Source organism: Macaca nemestrina, chromosome 4 (assembly GCF_043159975.1).
Source record: "Macaca nemestrina isolate mMacNem1 chromosome 4, mMacNem.hap1, whole genome shotgun sequence".
Classification (NCBI taxonomy): domain Eukaryota; kingdom Metazoa; phylum Chordata; class Mammalia; order Primates; family Cercopithecidae; genus Macaca; species Macaca nemestrina.
In genome coordinates, this window is record NC_092128.1 from 92,262,952 (window position 1) to 92,278,926 (window position 15,975).

Genomic DNA, 15,975 nt, shown 5'->3' on the forward strand with positions numbered 1-15,975 from the left:
CATCAAGTGTCCAGTAGGCGAAGGAGCCTGAGGGCAGTGGAGCTAGCGCACGGGGGAGCTCAGACCGACCCGGACACGCGTCTTCTCTGCCAGGTTCGGGACCTAGAGCCCGAGGGCCGCTCCCCTCGGCCTTGGCCTTGGCGTCTACTGGACAGTGGCGCGGTGCGCTCACTCCGCCCCCAGCGGGCTGGGGCGGGGACACAGTCCCCCGGGAAACGGGACGCGCTGCTTGTCCCAGGCCTTCGCCTCGGCCTGCCAGGCTACCGCTGTGCGCAAGTGGCGCGGCTAAGTAGCAGCAGGTGGGAGACTAGGATCTGCGCTCGCGGCAACCGCGGAGGAGGGTGGGCGCCTCCCAAGGTGTCCTCGCTCACTTCGGGCTGGCCCAGAGTCTCGGGTGAGGAGCCAGCCGGCCCCGCGTTCCCTCGGACGGTTGCCCAATGGCAGCCCCGGTGGTAGCCCGGGAGGCGCGAGACTTCCGAGAAGCCCCGATCCTTCGCCTAACGTCGGGGGCCGGCCTGGAGGCAGTGCGCGCTTTGGAGCTCGAGGAGGAAGAGGAGGAGGAGGAGAACGAGGAGGAGGCGGCGGCCAGGAGAGCGCGGAGTTTCGCCCAAGACGCGCGGGTGCGCTTCCTCGGCGGCCGCCTGGAGATGATGCTGGGGTTCACGGAGGAGAAATGGAGCCAGTATTTGGAAAGCGAGGACAACCGGCAGATTCTTGCGGAGTTTCTGGAAAGCACTAGCCCGGCTTGCCTTGTGTTTAGCGTCGCCGCCGCGGGGCGCCTTGCGGCTTCCCAGGAGGTAAGAGACGACGGGCAAGGGGACCTGCCCACCCAACAAAACTACCCAGGGGAGACAGCCCAGTCGGGCCCCTTTGCATTCCCGCGGGGCGCTCACTCGGGCACTTTGACAAACTTGGTTTGAAGTCCCCATCCTGAGGCCCGCAGAACTGCTCCCCACGTGCACCCACTCTGCAGTTCAGCAGCTTCAGGTTAGTTTCCTAGGTCAGCTGTTTGTATCTGATGGAGAATCCCCCGTTGAGCCTGTTCGACCAGGGTAATGCAAGAAAACCAGCGCTTTCTTTAGCTGCCTGGGTGTTAGGCGCAAGGTAGGCTTTCTGTGCCAGAAAACTTGCGTTTCAATTGCTCTTGGGTCTCCCTGGAGTCACATCCTTTAAAAAAGGTGGTGTTTGGCAGAGCGCATATAACTTGTCACGTATTTTGACTACATGCCAACCACGCTTCACCCCAGGCAAAAGCATTGAGTCCTTAAGGAATGCCCATGCAGTCTTCGCACACATGGGTGTTTACTAACCATTTAGGGGGAGCAGTTCCCTCCTTCCTTCCTCTCTTTTTCTTCTTGAATTTAGATTACTCGTCCACTAAAAGGTTAACGTATCATCTAACGTACAGCACTTGTATTTAGCATTTTTCAAGTATGATGAGTTAGGAGCAAGATTCACAATTTTTAAATAGCCCCGTGCTCAGTTTAACATGTTATATCGTTTTTATCACTAGCTGTGGTCATTATAATAGTTGGGAAATAGGATCTCAGATAAGAGAGAAACAGGAAGGCTGCCTTAGGGTATTGTGAATTTTGAATTCTTTTGTTTTAGTACTCTCCTAATTGTAATTTTTTAAAAAATAAGTTTGTCAGTAGATAACACGATAGAACACTTAACTCTAGTATTACCTAAGTTAAATAGTTATTATAATGTTCAATAAAATGACTCAGTAGTTGTGGAAATGTTAGCATGTTTTGGTTATACATTTCTATTCTTTGATAGAAATACAAATTAACCTCTTGTGCCTTGTCTTTATCTCAGTTTGGCTTATTTCCAAACCAGAGAAGATTATAAAAACCCATTAGGATTGAAACATTCTACATGCCTACATGCTCCTTATTTGTTTTTAGTTATAGGATTTTTTTTTTAATATATAATGATCTGGTATAATTGACATGCCTTTAAAAAGGTGATATTTCCACACCAGTAATGCTGTGAAATTAGCATTATAAAAGAACGAAGAAAACTGTATACTCTGCATAATAGGGAAGAGCGGTAGAAGGACCTTGTTCATAGAGCAGGCAAGACACCAGGTTTTGTTTCTTCTGCTAGCAATACAGCTACAAGTTGGATATAGTAAATCCTGCTCGTTAACAAGAACACAACATGGTGAACTAGAACTAATTATCCTGCTCTTGTTTTAGATTCCAAGAGATGCAAACCATAAACTTGTTTTTATTTCCAAGAAGATTACTGAAAGCATTGGAGTGAATGACTTTTCTCAAGTGGTTTTATTTGGAGGGTTACCTGCATTGTCTCTTGGACATGTATCTGCTTTCCTCGATGAGGTACTGTACTGGTCTGTCTTTAATATTTAAAGCTTTCACTTATCTCCGTGACATTTGGAATTATTCAGGACGACTCTTATAATTAAAAGAAGAGCTAGGATGGGGAGGGGAAGAGAAGGGGATTGTGGGGGTGGGGAAAGCTTGTAGAAGCCAGGAGTCTCTAGCCAGGTGAATGGAGTCATAACATCTACACTGTTCCTGAAAGGAGCTCATGCTTACAGATGTTAATATTCAATAGGTGGCAGTTGCAGGGATCATTCTCTCCCTTTCTTTCTTCCAAGATAATAGAAGCAAATAAAAAGCAACTTGAATAGGCTCTTGCACCTTAGCAGTAGGTTTTAAACTTCACATTCAGAGTAGAGACAAATTTATACTTTGAAAACGAGTATTATCAGTTCTTTTTTATACTTGTTAGAAACTAACAGTTAAAGACTTAAGTTTCACTCATGGCAGATAATGGGAAAAGGTGATGAAAGTGTTAGAAATGGTTCTTAAAATTTCTTTTTCTCTTCTTAAATTAGAGAAATGCTCTTCAACCAATGTTACTGACACTTGAATGTGCGTAAGAACTGCCTGGGGATTTTGTGAAAGAGGCTGGTTCATTCAGTCTAGAGTGGAGCCCGAGGTTCTGCATTTCTAACCTGATGCTGAGGCTGTTTGTTCGTGGACTAGCTTGGAAGAGCAACTACCGAATAACCAGGTTCCATGGAACTAGAACCTCGGCTCTCAAACTTTGCTGAACATTAGAATCATCTGGGGATCTTTTAACATCATGCCTCGGTCACCCCTCACCAATTAATTTAGAACGTCCTGAATGGGAGCCAAGTGGCAGCAGTTGTTTAAGATCCCCAGGTGACTCTAATGTACAGTGAGCTTTGGGAACTGCCTGGTTAGATATCTGTCTACCAGGCCAATTTCTAAATCAGACCTCTTTAATCAGTGTAGTCCTGCCAAGGCCGATATTTAAGGTAGGAAAAATTGCTGACATATTTATTACTAGTTATTTAGCAGTCTCTCATGATCACACCTCTTCTACTTTTTGAGTGTCTTCTGTCTTTTTCAAGGGAGGTGTTTTCCTGCTGGACTAACCAAAGTCTCTCACCCCAACTTCTGTACCCTGCCTGGGTTTCCCTTTGCTCCTGTTGAATTTAATTGACTTTAACTGATTTCAGGGAGGTGCTAGGAAGACAGTCTTTTAACTTCAGTGCCAGGAACAATTTTTGGTATGCAACAAGTGCTCAGATTTTAATTGAACTGAATGAATCTGATGACTTCGGTTCATTATGTGAATCTAGACCACTATCAACTGGAACTTGGAGGGGCAGGGTTACATTATGAGATTCTTGCTCTGCTGTGTCTGGCAACAGAAGATACAAGCCTTTTCCAAATTTCTCTACTCTTTATCTCAGTACCAGGATCTGCATAACATTCTGAAAAAGGTATGCCTGCCCCTCAACATTATGATTTGTTTCCATATGTTGTTATTTGTCACCAGATTGTATTATATAATTATACTTAGCAAAAGTATTTAAAATGTCATATGGTTATTTCTTTATGTATCACACTGGCCCACATTTCAAAAGAAACAATAATTGTGAATGCTTACCAAAGCCTAAAGGGAAGATCATTTGGTTCTTCTCAGTCAATATCTGGGCCCCATCCTTGGAAATTCCAATTTAAAAAATCTAGAGGGGCCCAGGCTCCTGTATTTTGAAAGTGTTTCCTCAGTAATTGTATTGAATGGTTTAAGAACGGTCATAAAGGGAAACCCCACAGTTTAAAAAAAGAAACAGAAGGTAAGTAAAGAGATCCACGGCAAAGGCACATTTGCTCCTTTATCTACAGGTGTATATGTGCTAGGTGAACCTTACTTTGGTTCATAGAGAAAGTTTATTTTTCTTACAAATGCAAAAACTACACAAACTTACACCTAAAATAAGACAAAACCTCAAATTAATTGACTTACTTTGTATATATTTGATAAAATTTATTGTAATTAATAAGTACATCCCAGGTCTATTTGCTTTAAATCATATTTCTAGAGATACTTTAGCTGTTTGAGTTACTAATTGCTTTCCAGAGCATGTGGCTCAGAGTTTCCTAGTGTTTTATCTACAGCTCATGATACAAACATTAAGTTTTAAAAGAAGTTGGCTTTGTCATAGAATAATGTGAGAAACACATTTATCCTTCCAAACCCAAAGGATGGACTCGGAGACACACAGAACAGCAGAAGCAAGACTTTTAATGGCGGTCTTGCAAGATGGGGTGTTTGGTAGGCAGGCACACCCGGGGCAGTTACAGCAAGTAATTTATCTCCTAGCACATAAGTCCCTCTCCCAGTTCCTCACTGGTTGAGTACTATGGGGTTACAATCTTCCTGGACATTGCCTAAGTTTCATTATGCCCCTTGTAAGTTTATACCCTGGCCCCCTTCCTCGCTTATATTTTGATTTCCCAATAATGAAACTTTCTTCCCTTTTATGGACTGACTCCTCGTCTACATTCTGTTCACTTATCATGACTTTCTAGGTGCATGAGCCATAGGTTTGCATATCCACAGACTGGCTGCCAGTACTTAGATTTATCATGGCTTGAAAATGGACCATTTAAAATGTTTTCTCACAAATTCCCTCCTCTTTTCTATTTACTTTCTTTGGCTTTATTTTTGTCCAAACCCTTTTGGTTCTTGAATCACTCTAGAAGTTGTTTACTTTTTTTTTTTTTTTTTTAGGAGAGCGAGTTTAATTTGGTTTCTAATAGTACAGGTTATTTTGCTAGTAAGTTATGCACATTTGTTTATTAATAGCTCTTTTAATTTTTGTGCTAGTCCCCTTACACAGGGGGAATACAACATCTTACTGCTGTTAAGACTCCTGCCCCATTTATGAGAGATGTAGGAATTGAACCTATTATACCTTTTCATATTTTAAAACAACCTTCTACCCAACCCATTAATGGGTTATTAATTTCAGCATTTTTGGCTAGTTTGTTGGCTAGGGTTGTTCTTGTAAAGCTTTTGTGATGGTGCCATCTGGGACGGTATTCTTGGGAATGAAAATACAACACTTCCCACCCAGCATAACACATATACCCCCTTTTTCTGCTGGTATCATGTTGAGAGCAAGACTGTTTTCTCAGGCTATTTGGCTGGTGGCATTTAACTGGCTAGCTACCCCTTTGAGGGCATCCTGAGTATAATTGATGAATTTTTGTTGAATATAATAGATATAGTTAATTTAATCCATATTTTTATTAATAGTTGACCACCGAAAGAGTGCTAACGTAAACCCAGATCCCTTTGGTTTTGGGCCTTAAATGTATTAGGCACCCCCCTAAGGACTTCTACTGAGTTAACATATATATTGGGATTAAAAGAATTTGTCAAATATCTCCAGTTTTAGTGGCCATGTGTATTTTTGGCTATCTTAGGAAATGCCAGAGTGAAGGCAATTGGACTAAAGTACAAGTCCTGATCCAACTGGAGGGTAAGAGTTTACAGAGGTTCCTTTTCCCACAATACCACCAGACATTAGCCTGGGGCATATGGATACCTGGGTAATTGCCATTGCTTGACTCGCTTGTGATATTTAGGAAGTGGGTGCAATTGAGACTTCTCCCATGGGCTTATTGAATTTTGTCCCCTGCCTAGAGAGGCAAGAAGAGTGGATCATATTGCCTATGGAGAACAAGGGAATTGCTCTGGGATCTGACCTCCGCAATGCGGGAAAGAGCAATGGCAGACTTTTTTTCTTTTTGAAACAGAGTTTTGCTCTTGTTGCCCAGGCTGGAGTGCAGTGGCACAATCTCGGCTCACTGCAATCTCTGACTTGTGGGTTCAAGCGATTCTCCTGCCTCAGTCTCCTGAGTAGCTGGGATTACAGGCACTCGCCACTGTGCCTGGCTAATTCTTTGTATTTTTAGTAGAGACGGGGTTTTACCATGTTGGCCAGGCTGGTCTTGACCTCGGGTGATCCACTCACCTTGGCCTCCCAAAGTGCTGGGAATACAGGCATGAGCCACCGTGCCTGGCCAGTGACAGACTTTTATAAGTCTCATTTCCCCATGCATCCTTGTCCTGGTATAGAGCCAACAAATGGTGCATTTCTTTAAGATTGGTATCCCATCCTAGAGAAAACAGAACCACCTGTGCCTGAAGTTGTTCTACTGCACATGCATAACAGCTACTCTTGTTGAGGGCTTGTACTGAAAATTTGACCCAGGCATTCATATTTCTGTACCCTGTCTCGATTTCTAAGATTTACCTTAAATCTTTTACCTTATTTTTACCCTTTTAGGGTCATTATTTGGTGAACTAAAGTGTTTATTAGGGTTTGATGTTGGAGTAGTCCTAGGCAAATGGCAGGTTGAGTTTTGTGTTAGTTTGCTGTAGGGGTTTTTCCCTGTGATATTTGCCCCAACCCATATAACCGAGATGCTACTTTTGGTTCTTGGTTTAGAACAGCTGGACTATCAACGGTGATGAGTTATAGGATTGCATTTTAAATTCTGGCAGTTATTTGATGAGCCCTTGGACAGATGTAATTTATTCTTTAAGAGTCTCCAGGTTGGAGTTACCCACCCCATGTTTACTATCCAACCCTGAAATTGGGTAGTCCACCATATATTATCCCGGCTGGGGCAGGATGATACTCTACTGTAACCTGTATTTGTTTCAGGGCAAAGATATTTATCCACCTGAGAGAGCTGTTTCTGATTTTCCACATTCCCACAAGGTTAAACCTGGCAGGCATTAAATCTTACAGTCTGGGGTGCTACTGTCTTGGTTACGTTAATTAGCAACCTGATTGGGTAGGGAGGGTTTTGACCTGCTCTTTGTATAGTAGCCCATCCCAGCCATATTAACTTCCAAAATGGGGCCAGCCCATGTTTTCTTTTTAGGTTTCTCTCAGAGTTAACTTTAAGGGTTCCTTACGTGACCTGTGCACTTTCCACTGATCTTTTTTTTTTCTCCCTTCCATTTTTTTTTTTTAAACCAATCTCTTGACTTGAGTATAGTGAGTTCACCCCAGTTTAGCTGTTTGCACAGCCAGCTCAGTGGTCAGGAGCACTTAACAGGGACCTTTCGAGTTTAGGTGGAGCTTGTCTTCTTTCCAAGTCTTGATCAGCAACAAGTTGCCAGCCTGGAAGTGGTGAGCCATGAACTCAAGAGGTGAAGTTTGAGTCAGAAGTCCTTTTAACCTAAGGGATACCAGGGTGGAGTATATGGCCAGTATATAATTTCTTAAGAATTGATCCTTGGTTTCCATAGTAGGGAGATCTCTAGCTGTACCCAAATACAGGATCTCGTATAATAACTTGTAGAGGGACAATCCCAAGTCTTTTCTTGGGGCTGTTCTAATCCTAAGGAGTGCTATTGGGAGACATTTGGTCCAAGGCATTTTAGTTTTTAAGATTAGTTTAGCGATATGCTTTGTGAGAGTTTGATTCATTCTTTCTACCTTTCCAGAGGAAGGGAGATGCCAAGGGGTGTGATAATCCCATTTAATTCAAAACCTTTCCCTAAGTCCCCTTAACACCCTTGAGGTAAAGTGGCTCCCATTATCAGAATTAATATTTTCCATGAGGCCAAATCTAGGTACAACCTGTTTTAGTATTATTTTGACCTCATTCCCAGTGGTGACTGTGGAAGGGGAAGGCTTCCACCCAGCCAGAAAGGTGATTTATGATTACCAGTAAATTCTTTAGTCTTTCTACTTTGGACTTGAATGCTTTCAAATAATCTTAGTCTGGGAGGTCTTTCTCCCATGGCCTATTTTCTAATCACCTTTTTGTTTGTCTTTTGACGAGTTACACTACTTCCACATACTTAGCGAGAATATAAATCCCTATACACCCATAATTCCTAAGTGTTGCATCACACAGAGCCTGGGCTCCCCAAAGACGCCCTTTGTGTAATAAAGATATTAATTTTCTCATGGAGTTTACTTATTTCTCTCCCATCAAGAAGTACCCATTTGATGTCTTCAGTTTGACCCCTATCCTGTCTAATTCTTCCTTCTTCTCTCTGGTAAACTGGGGCCTTAATACTACCTTAGGGATGTCTGGGATCAGGCTAAATAGTCTTCTAATTTCTTCCTCCAGGGAGGCTTGCTCAGCAGTGCCACGTGCAAGCTTGTTTCCTGTAGCTTCTATGGTGTTCCCTTTCTGAGGACCATTTACATGTACTATGGTTACCTCTGCTGGAAGCAGGAGGCTTTCTAAAACCTGTTTGACCAATTCCACATGTACCAATTCTTTTCTGCTGCTATTTATTAGGCCCTACTTTGTCCAGATTTTTCCAAAAGTGTGTACCACCCCACAGGCATATTTAGAATCAGTACATACAGTGCCTTCTTGGGCTTTAAGGAGCTTAAGGGCCTGGTTAAGACCATATAATTCACAGGTTTGGGCTGACCACCCATTAGGTAATCTACCTTTCTCACACAAGGAGTGTTTATTCCCATCAATGACAGCATGGCGATTATGTCTCTTGCCATCTATCACTCAGGATGACCTTTCCACAAACAGTCTTATCCCATCCTGTAGTGGAGCTTCCCTAAGGTTTGGTCTAACTTTTGTTTGGTATTCTATGATATCTAAGCAGTTCTGGTCTGATGTCTCTCTTTTTCTCCTCTCCTTTCCATAGGAAACTAGTTGGATTTAGGCAAATATTTGTTATGAGCAAATCATTTTTTTTTTAAACTGCTATGGCTTCATATTTTAGAGTCTGAGAATGTGTTCAAACTGTCTCTCGGCTTTTGATTTAATATATTCCTGACTTGGTGTGGGTTGCTTACTATTAGGGCCCCACCAAATGTTAACTTTCCACTCTCCTAGCAGCAGGGCTGTGGCAGCACTGCTTGCACACATTCGGGCTGTCCCCAAGAGACAGGACCAAGAAGCTTGGAGACAAAAGCAACAGGTTCCCTCTTCTCTCTCCAGGTTTGAGTGAGCACCCCAGGGGCCACGCCCTGGTCCATTGTTACAAACAGATGGAATGGTTTCTCTAAAGATGGGAGGGCCAGGACCAGGGCAGTAACGAAGGCCTGCTTTAGCTTTTTTACTGCCTGAATTTCCTTTGGGACCATAGCAAGGGATCGGGTTTCTCTTCTAGTAACTTGAGATAGAGTCTTTTTTTGAGCATATCAGTTAATTTATTACCTACAGTAGCCAGTTAAACGTAAAAATTTTCGGAGTTCTCTCTTTGTCTTAGGCAAAGGCAGACCCACTATTGCCGATATTCTTTCCAGGTTTAGTCTTCACTTCCCTTTGCTAATTAGGTGTCCTAAATATTTAACTTCTTTTTCTACAAACTGCAATTTGTTCTTGGAGACTCGCAATCCCCATTCGTCTAGGAAATTAAGTAGGCTTATGGTGGTTTCTGATACCTTGGCCCTCTTCTCCCCAGAAATTAAAAGATTTTCTTTGTATTGTAACAACTGGGTTCCCCTGGAAGGTTGGAATTTCTCCAGGACCTTTTCTAAGATTTGACCAAATACGTTTGGGGCTTCCATGAATCCTTGTGGCAGCAGGCCAGGCACGGTGGCTCATGCCTGTAATCCCAGCACTTTGGGAGACTGAGGCGGGTGGATAACGAGGTCAGGAGATCGAGACTATCCTGGCTAACACGGTGAAACCCCATCTCTACTAAAAAAAAATACAAAAAATTAGCCGGGGATGGTGGCGGGCACCTGTAGTCCCAGCTACTCAGGAGGCTGAGGCAGGAGAATGGCATGAACCTGGGAGTCGGAGCTTGCAGTGAGCCGAGATCGCACCACTGCACTCCAACCTGGGTGACAGAGTGAGACTCCATCTCAAAAAAAAAAAAAAAAAAAACCTTGTGACAGCACAGTCCAGCGGTACCATTATTTTCTCCCAGTTATAGGATTTTCCTATTTAAAGGCAAAGAGGTCTCTCTACTCCTAAAGTCTGAGGACATGCCCAGAATACATCTTTTAGATCCACCGCACTGAACCACTTGTGTTCATAGGATATCTTACTGAGGAGGGTGTAGGGGGTAGGCACCACAGGGTGGTGGGTCTGGACAGTCTGATACATAGCCTTTAGAACTTGCACCAATCTCAACGACCCATTAGGTTTTTAGACTGAGACAATTGGAGTATTGTATGGGTGACATGCAGGATTTTAATAGTCCATCTTTCATTAATCCCTTTATTACCGGTTGGTTGGAGATATTTTCTCCCTTCAGTATAAATGGGATTTTTTTTTTTTTTTGCAAACTACTTCTCTTGGTCGTTTTAGTTTAATTTGTGAGGGTGTGGTTTTTAACCCTCCCCATTCCCTTTTCTAACCCACGCAAGGTTATTAATTTTCTTTCCTCCTCCTCTTTTGGGAGGCCCATTATTACTTTTATTTGTCCTTCCTTTATTCGTAATCGTAAACCCAATCTCACAATCAGGTTTCGACCCAGGCTGTTAGTTTCTGCTTTAGGAACATATAAGAGTGACCAATTTGTTTTGGTCCGAATCTAATTAACATTTTCTTGAATATCGGAACCTGAAATCCCTCCCCTTTACCCGGTCCTATCAGTTTTTCCTTAGAGAGTTCTGTACCCCTTGGTTGGTGAATTAGGGAGGAGCGATCCACACCAGTACCAACCAAAAATGTCACTTCTTCTCTCTCAGGTCCCACCTTCAAATTTATTCAGGGTTCCTGGTGGGACCTACTCAGAAGAAACTCTCACCCAGTCTTCATTAGCAGTCACGAGGTGGATCCCCATTTCTTTTTTCCATTTAGGACATTCTCTTTTAAAATGCCCTGGCTTTACATACTTGTAACATCCACTCATAGTCTTAGGAGCTTTTCCGTGTATTTCCCTTCTTTCTTTGTGTCGAAATCTATCATTCTCCTTGTATCTTTCGAGGGGGATCTTGATCTAACCTTTTTTTTTTGACTACGTCTTCCACAGTGGAACCATGAGTTTCACTTTTTTTTAATGCTTCTCTTCCTCTCTCCTTACAAAGACCTTCTGAGCCTCCCTTGGTAATTTCTCAAATGGTTTCTCATTCCATCCATTAGTCCTTTGTAATTTTTTTTTTTAATGTCAGGCCAGTTCTTTCTTACAAAGTAAGAATATTAAAACTTTCAAAAGGCCTTGCCCTACTGGGTCCTCTGGATCTAATCTGATGTATTCTCTGACCTTCTGCAGGAATGCAGAGGAAGTTTCCTCTTTTGGTTTTTGTTGAATCTCCAATGCCTTTGAGACCTTTTGTGTCCTAGTGGTGGACTTTTTTATCTTTTTTACAATTAGTTCCCTGAGGTTCTGCATTTGTGTCTGTTCTCTGGGTTTTTTGTTTTGTTTTGTTTTGTTTTGTTTTGAGATGGAGTCTCACACTCTGTTGCCCAAGCTGGAGAGCAGTGGTGCAATCTTGGCTCACTGCAGCCTCCACCTCCCAGGTTTAAGTGATTCTCCTGCCTCAGCCTCCTGAGTAGCTGAGATTACAGGTGCATACCACCATGCCCGGCTAATTTTTGTATTTTTTAGTAGATATGAGGTTTTGCCATGTTGGCTAGGCTGGTCTTGAGGCCCTGACCTCAGTTGATCCACCCACCTCGGCCTCCCAACGTGCTGGGATTACAGGCATGAACCACGCACCTGGCCCCTGAGATCATTATTATCTCGTTTGGGATTGACATTTGGAAATTTTTGTTCAGCTGGTAAGACTTCTTGCCCACGGGGTTGTTACCTCTCCCAGATGGTTATGGCCCCTCTCCTAATCATTCCCCTTTCTTTTCCTGTGATAAAGGATCCTTGTGCTAGACATCATTTCAGCCCAGGTGTAAAAGCTGGGTTCTAGGAATTGATTTCAGCTGGTTTGCTAAACCCAGGGGATGTTTTAGAAGTGGTTTCATTTCCTTCTTGAAATTCGTAACTTCAGTACTTGTAAGAGGAGCATTTACAAAGCCAATCTCTCCCTGTCTGTGGGAACTTCCCTGAGAGGGAACATGCTAGATGTCTGCTGTGTGGAAGGGATAGGGAAGTCTCAATATCCCTCTTACACTGTTCTAATTCTTTTCTCAAATTTGGATAAGGATTTAAAGGAGCAGTTGGTTCGACTCCGCCATGGTCTGCAGGTCTTTATTCCTAACCCTCCTGCTGCTCCTTGATTTTCCTGTCCCCTATTTTGTGAGACACATGGAGACATATGGATGATAGGGGGTCCCAGGGCTTTTCACTGGGCAGAAGCTTTTTACTAGGCTTTTTTTCTTCTTCTTTGAAGGGGAACATGGTGCCTAATTCCTTGATCCAGCAGAGAGAGTAACCCATCTCCTCTTGTGAGGATGGGGTTTTATCATTCACATAGAGAATTAAAGCTTGGCATACCCCATTTTTATCTGAGCCAAACTTAGGCCAAAAGACCAAACGCTTACGAATGGGGTCTTTAGGCCCGATAAGCAGCAATACTTTATCATTTTTTGCTTTTCTTTGTCCCTGATTCAAGGGTTATCCCTTCAATCCTCATTCTTCCCAAAGGACTATCTGGGGGAATGTCAGAGGGAGTCTGTTTGGCTCCCTCTTTCCTTTGGCCCATAGGCCTACAATTTCTGTATCCCATTTTTGGTCAGTCTTTGTGTCCAGGCTTTTCCCTGTGTACTCAGCCCCCCACTACTGGAGGTTTCTTGCACACCTCAATTGCTTTGCCTGTCTGTGGACATTTCCTTCATGGGAGAACAGAACTACGGATTGGGATTTGAACTCCGCACTTTCTTCATATCTAGGTTACATCTTAGTCACACACACTTGACTTCTGAAAATGCCCAACCACCAAGGCAGTACTTATAGTTCAATTTTCCTCCCTTGCCTCGCGCATGACGTTGCCTGGTTGCCGTGGTGCCTGCTTTTCTCCCTGTGTTGCCTCCACTGCCTCCTGAATCACAGTCTTGGGTTTGTTTATGGCCTCTGCAGGGATCCAGGATGCCTGGACAGAGCGGGCCACTTAAATTGTGTGGGACGTGTTTCCACTCTCGGCTGGAGTCCTACTCTGCACAGGCACAGAGTTCCCAGACGAGCCCCCAAGTTTGTGAGAAACACATTTACCCTTCCGAACCCAAAGAATGGACTTGGAGACACGAAGAACAGTGGAAGCAAGACTTTTAATGGCGGTCTTGCAAGATTGGGTGTCTGGTAGGCAGGCACACCCGGGGCAGTTATAGCAGGTCATTTATCTCCTATCATGCAAGTTCTTCCCCCAGTTCCTCGTTAGTTGAGTACTATGGGGTTACAATTCTCACGGACATTGCCTAAGTTTCATTATCCCCCTTATAAGGTTATACCCTGGTCCCTTTCGCCGCTTAAGTTTCAATTTCCCAACAATGAAACTTTCTTCCCTTTTAGGAACTGACCCATTCGCTACACTCTGTTCACTTTTTGTGACTTTCTAGGTGCATGAGCTGTGCGATTTGTCACATCTGCAGGCTGGCTGCCAGTACTTAGATTTATTATGCCTCAAAAATGGACCAGTTAAAATGTTTTCTCAGAATAGTAAATAAAGTGAAGTCTGAAACAGTACCCAGTACATTAGAAATGTTGAATAACTTTAATTTTCTTTCAGCTTGACTTTTAGAAAAAGCTATTGATGTCAGTGATTTAATCTAGAAAACAGTCTCCCAGTAGGTAATGCATGTTAAGTCCAACAAATCTAAACTCTTTTTTTCTTTCCAATTTTTATCTTAGATTCAAGGGCTACAGGTACTGGTTTGTTACCTGGGTAAATTGTGTGTCATGGGAGTTTCGTATACAGATAGTTTGTTACCCAGGTAATCAGCATAGTATCTGATAGGTAGTTCTTTAGTCCTCACCCTCCTCCCACCCTCCACCTTCAAGAAGGCCACAGTGTCTGTTGTTCTTTTCTTCGTGTCCATGTGTACTCAATGTTTAGCTCCTAGTTATTAATATAAGTGAGAACATGGATGGCCGGGTGCAGTGGCTCACACCTGTAGTCCTACCACTTTGGGAGGCCAATGTGGGCAGATAACTTGAGGCCAGGAGTTTGAAACCAGCCTGACCAGCATTGCAAAATCTCATCTCTACTAAAATACAAAAATTAGCTGGGCATGGTGGCACATGCTTGTAATTCCAGCTACTCAGGAGGCTGAGGCAGGAGAATCACTTGAACCCAGGAGACATGGAGGTTGGGGTGACCCAAGATCTTGCCACTGCACTTCAACCTCAGTGACAAAGTGAGACTCTGTCTCAAAAAAAAAAAAAAAAAGAAAAGAAAAGTGAAAACATACAGTATTTGGTTTTTCTGTTCCTGTGTTAGTTTGCTTAAACCTAAACTCTTCAGCCTGTTTGCAAAGTTCTTCACAAACTACCCCTACCTTCCTCACAGCCCAAGTATTGCCGTTTCTCTCAGGGGTGCTGGCTCTATTTCCAGGATGGTCATACTGGCGGTTTCCTACAAGCACCATACTCCCTGAGTCCCCATGATTTTATCAGTGTTCTGATTTCTGGAATGCTTGTTGTCTTACTTTGTTCAGGTTACTATCACAAAATAACTTGGTGGGATATAAACACTGGACATTTATTTCTCACAGTTCTGGAGCTGGAAGTTCAAAATCAAGGCAGTAGTAAATTCAGGTGTCTGAAGGCTGCTTCATGGTTTATAGATGGTCCCTTCTAGCTATTTCTTCACATGGTGGAAGGAGCGAACAAGCTCTGTTGGGCCTATTTTATAGGGACACTAATCCCATTCATGAGGACCCGGCCCTCATGATTAATCACCTCCCAAACACGCCACCTCCTAATACCATCGTTTTGGGGGTTAGGATTTCAATATATGAATTTTCAGAGGACATATATATTCACATCGTAACAACTGCCTTGCCCTATTCTTTCATCTTAAAGATTCAAACCAAGTAACGACTTCTCTGGCAAATCTTTCTTAAAACCATTCTCTCCCAGAGGCACATATTTCTCCCATGTTTTCATATGCATCCTGGACATACCTCTAATTGTAGCAGGACAAGCCGCAGACAAAACTCCTCAGACACCGGATTAAAGAAGGAAGAGGCTTTTATTCATCCGGGAGCATCGGCAGACTCGCGTCTTAAGAGCCGAGCTCCCTGAAGAAGAAATACTTGGCCTTTTTAAAGGCTTACAACTTTAAGGGATCCATGTAAAAGGGTCATGATGAATCAAGCAAGCGTGGAAAACGTGACGGGGGGCTACATGCATCAGCTAACAGAACAAAAAGTTTTACAGTGCTTTCTCATACAATGTCTGGAATTTACAGATAACACTAGTAGTTTTGGTCAGGGGTTAATATTATTTTAACGACCAGGGCCAGGTGGTGGCGCCAAGGTCGTCTAGCTATTTATCTTCTGTTTCTTTCCAACTTTTTGCTTTCTCCCCCTTCTCCTGTCTTATAAACTAGGGAAAAGGGGAGATGGGGAAAAGCTGGGAAGGACAACAGGAGAAGTGGTGGTCTCATTCTATATAATCATGGCACGTCTTATCTTGAGCGTCACAGTTCCAGGATCTCACCTACTGAGCTCACTGAGGGCGGGGACTATTTTGTACTAATTTCTGTATTACTAGCTTGACAGGTAATGGGTGCTAAGTAGGAAAAGATAATAATAATAACATTTGGAGACATTTGTT

At 43.2% G+C, this 15,975-nt stretch overlaps 1 protein-coding gene across 1 annotated transcript in view; it reads left to right on the top strand.

The window, feature by feature from the left end:
* Positions 1-268: 268 nt before the first annotated feature.
* The window catches only part of LOC105475674 (dynein axonemal heavy chain 11), a 373,683-nt gene continuing 357,976 nt past the window's right edge, over positions 269-15,975 (top strand). The window contains exons 1-2 of the mRNA XM_071094928.1: positions 269-797; positions 2,205-2,348. Of these exons, the coding sequence (XP_070951029.1) occupies positions 438-797; positions 2,205-2,348 (504 nt within the window). The 5' untranslated portion in view covers positions 269-437. The remainder of the gene's footprint in view (positions 798-2,204; positions 2,349-15,975) is intronic.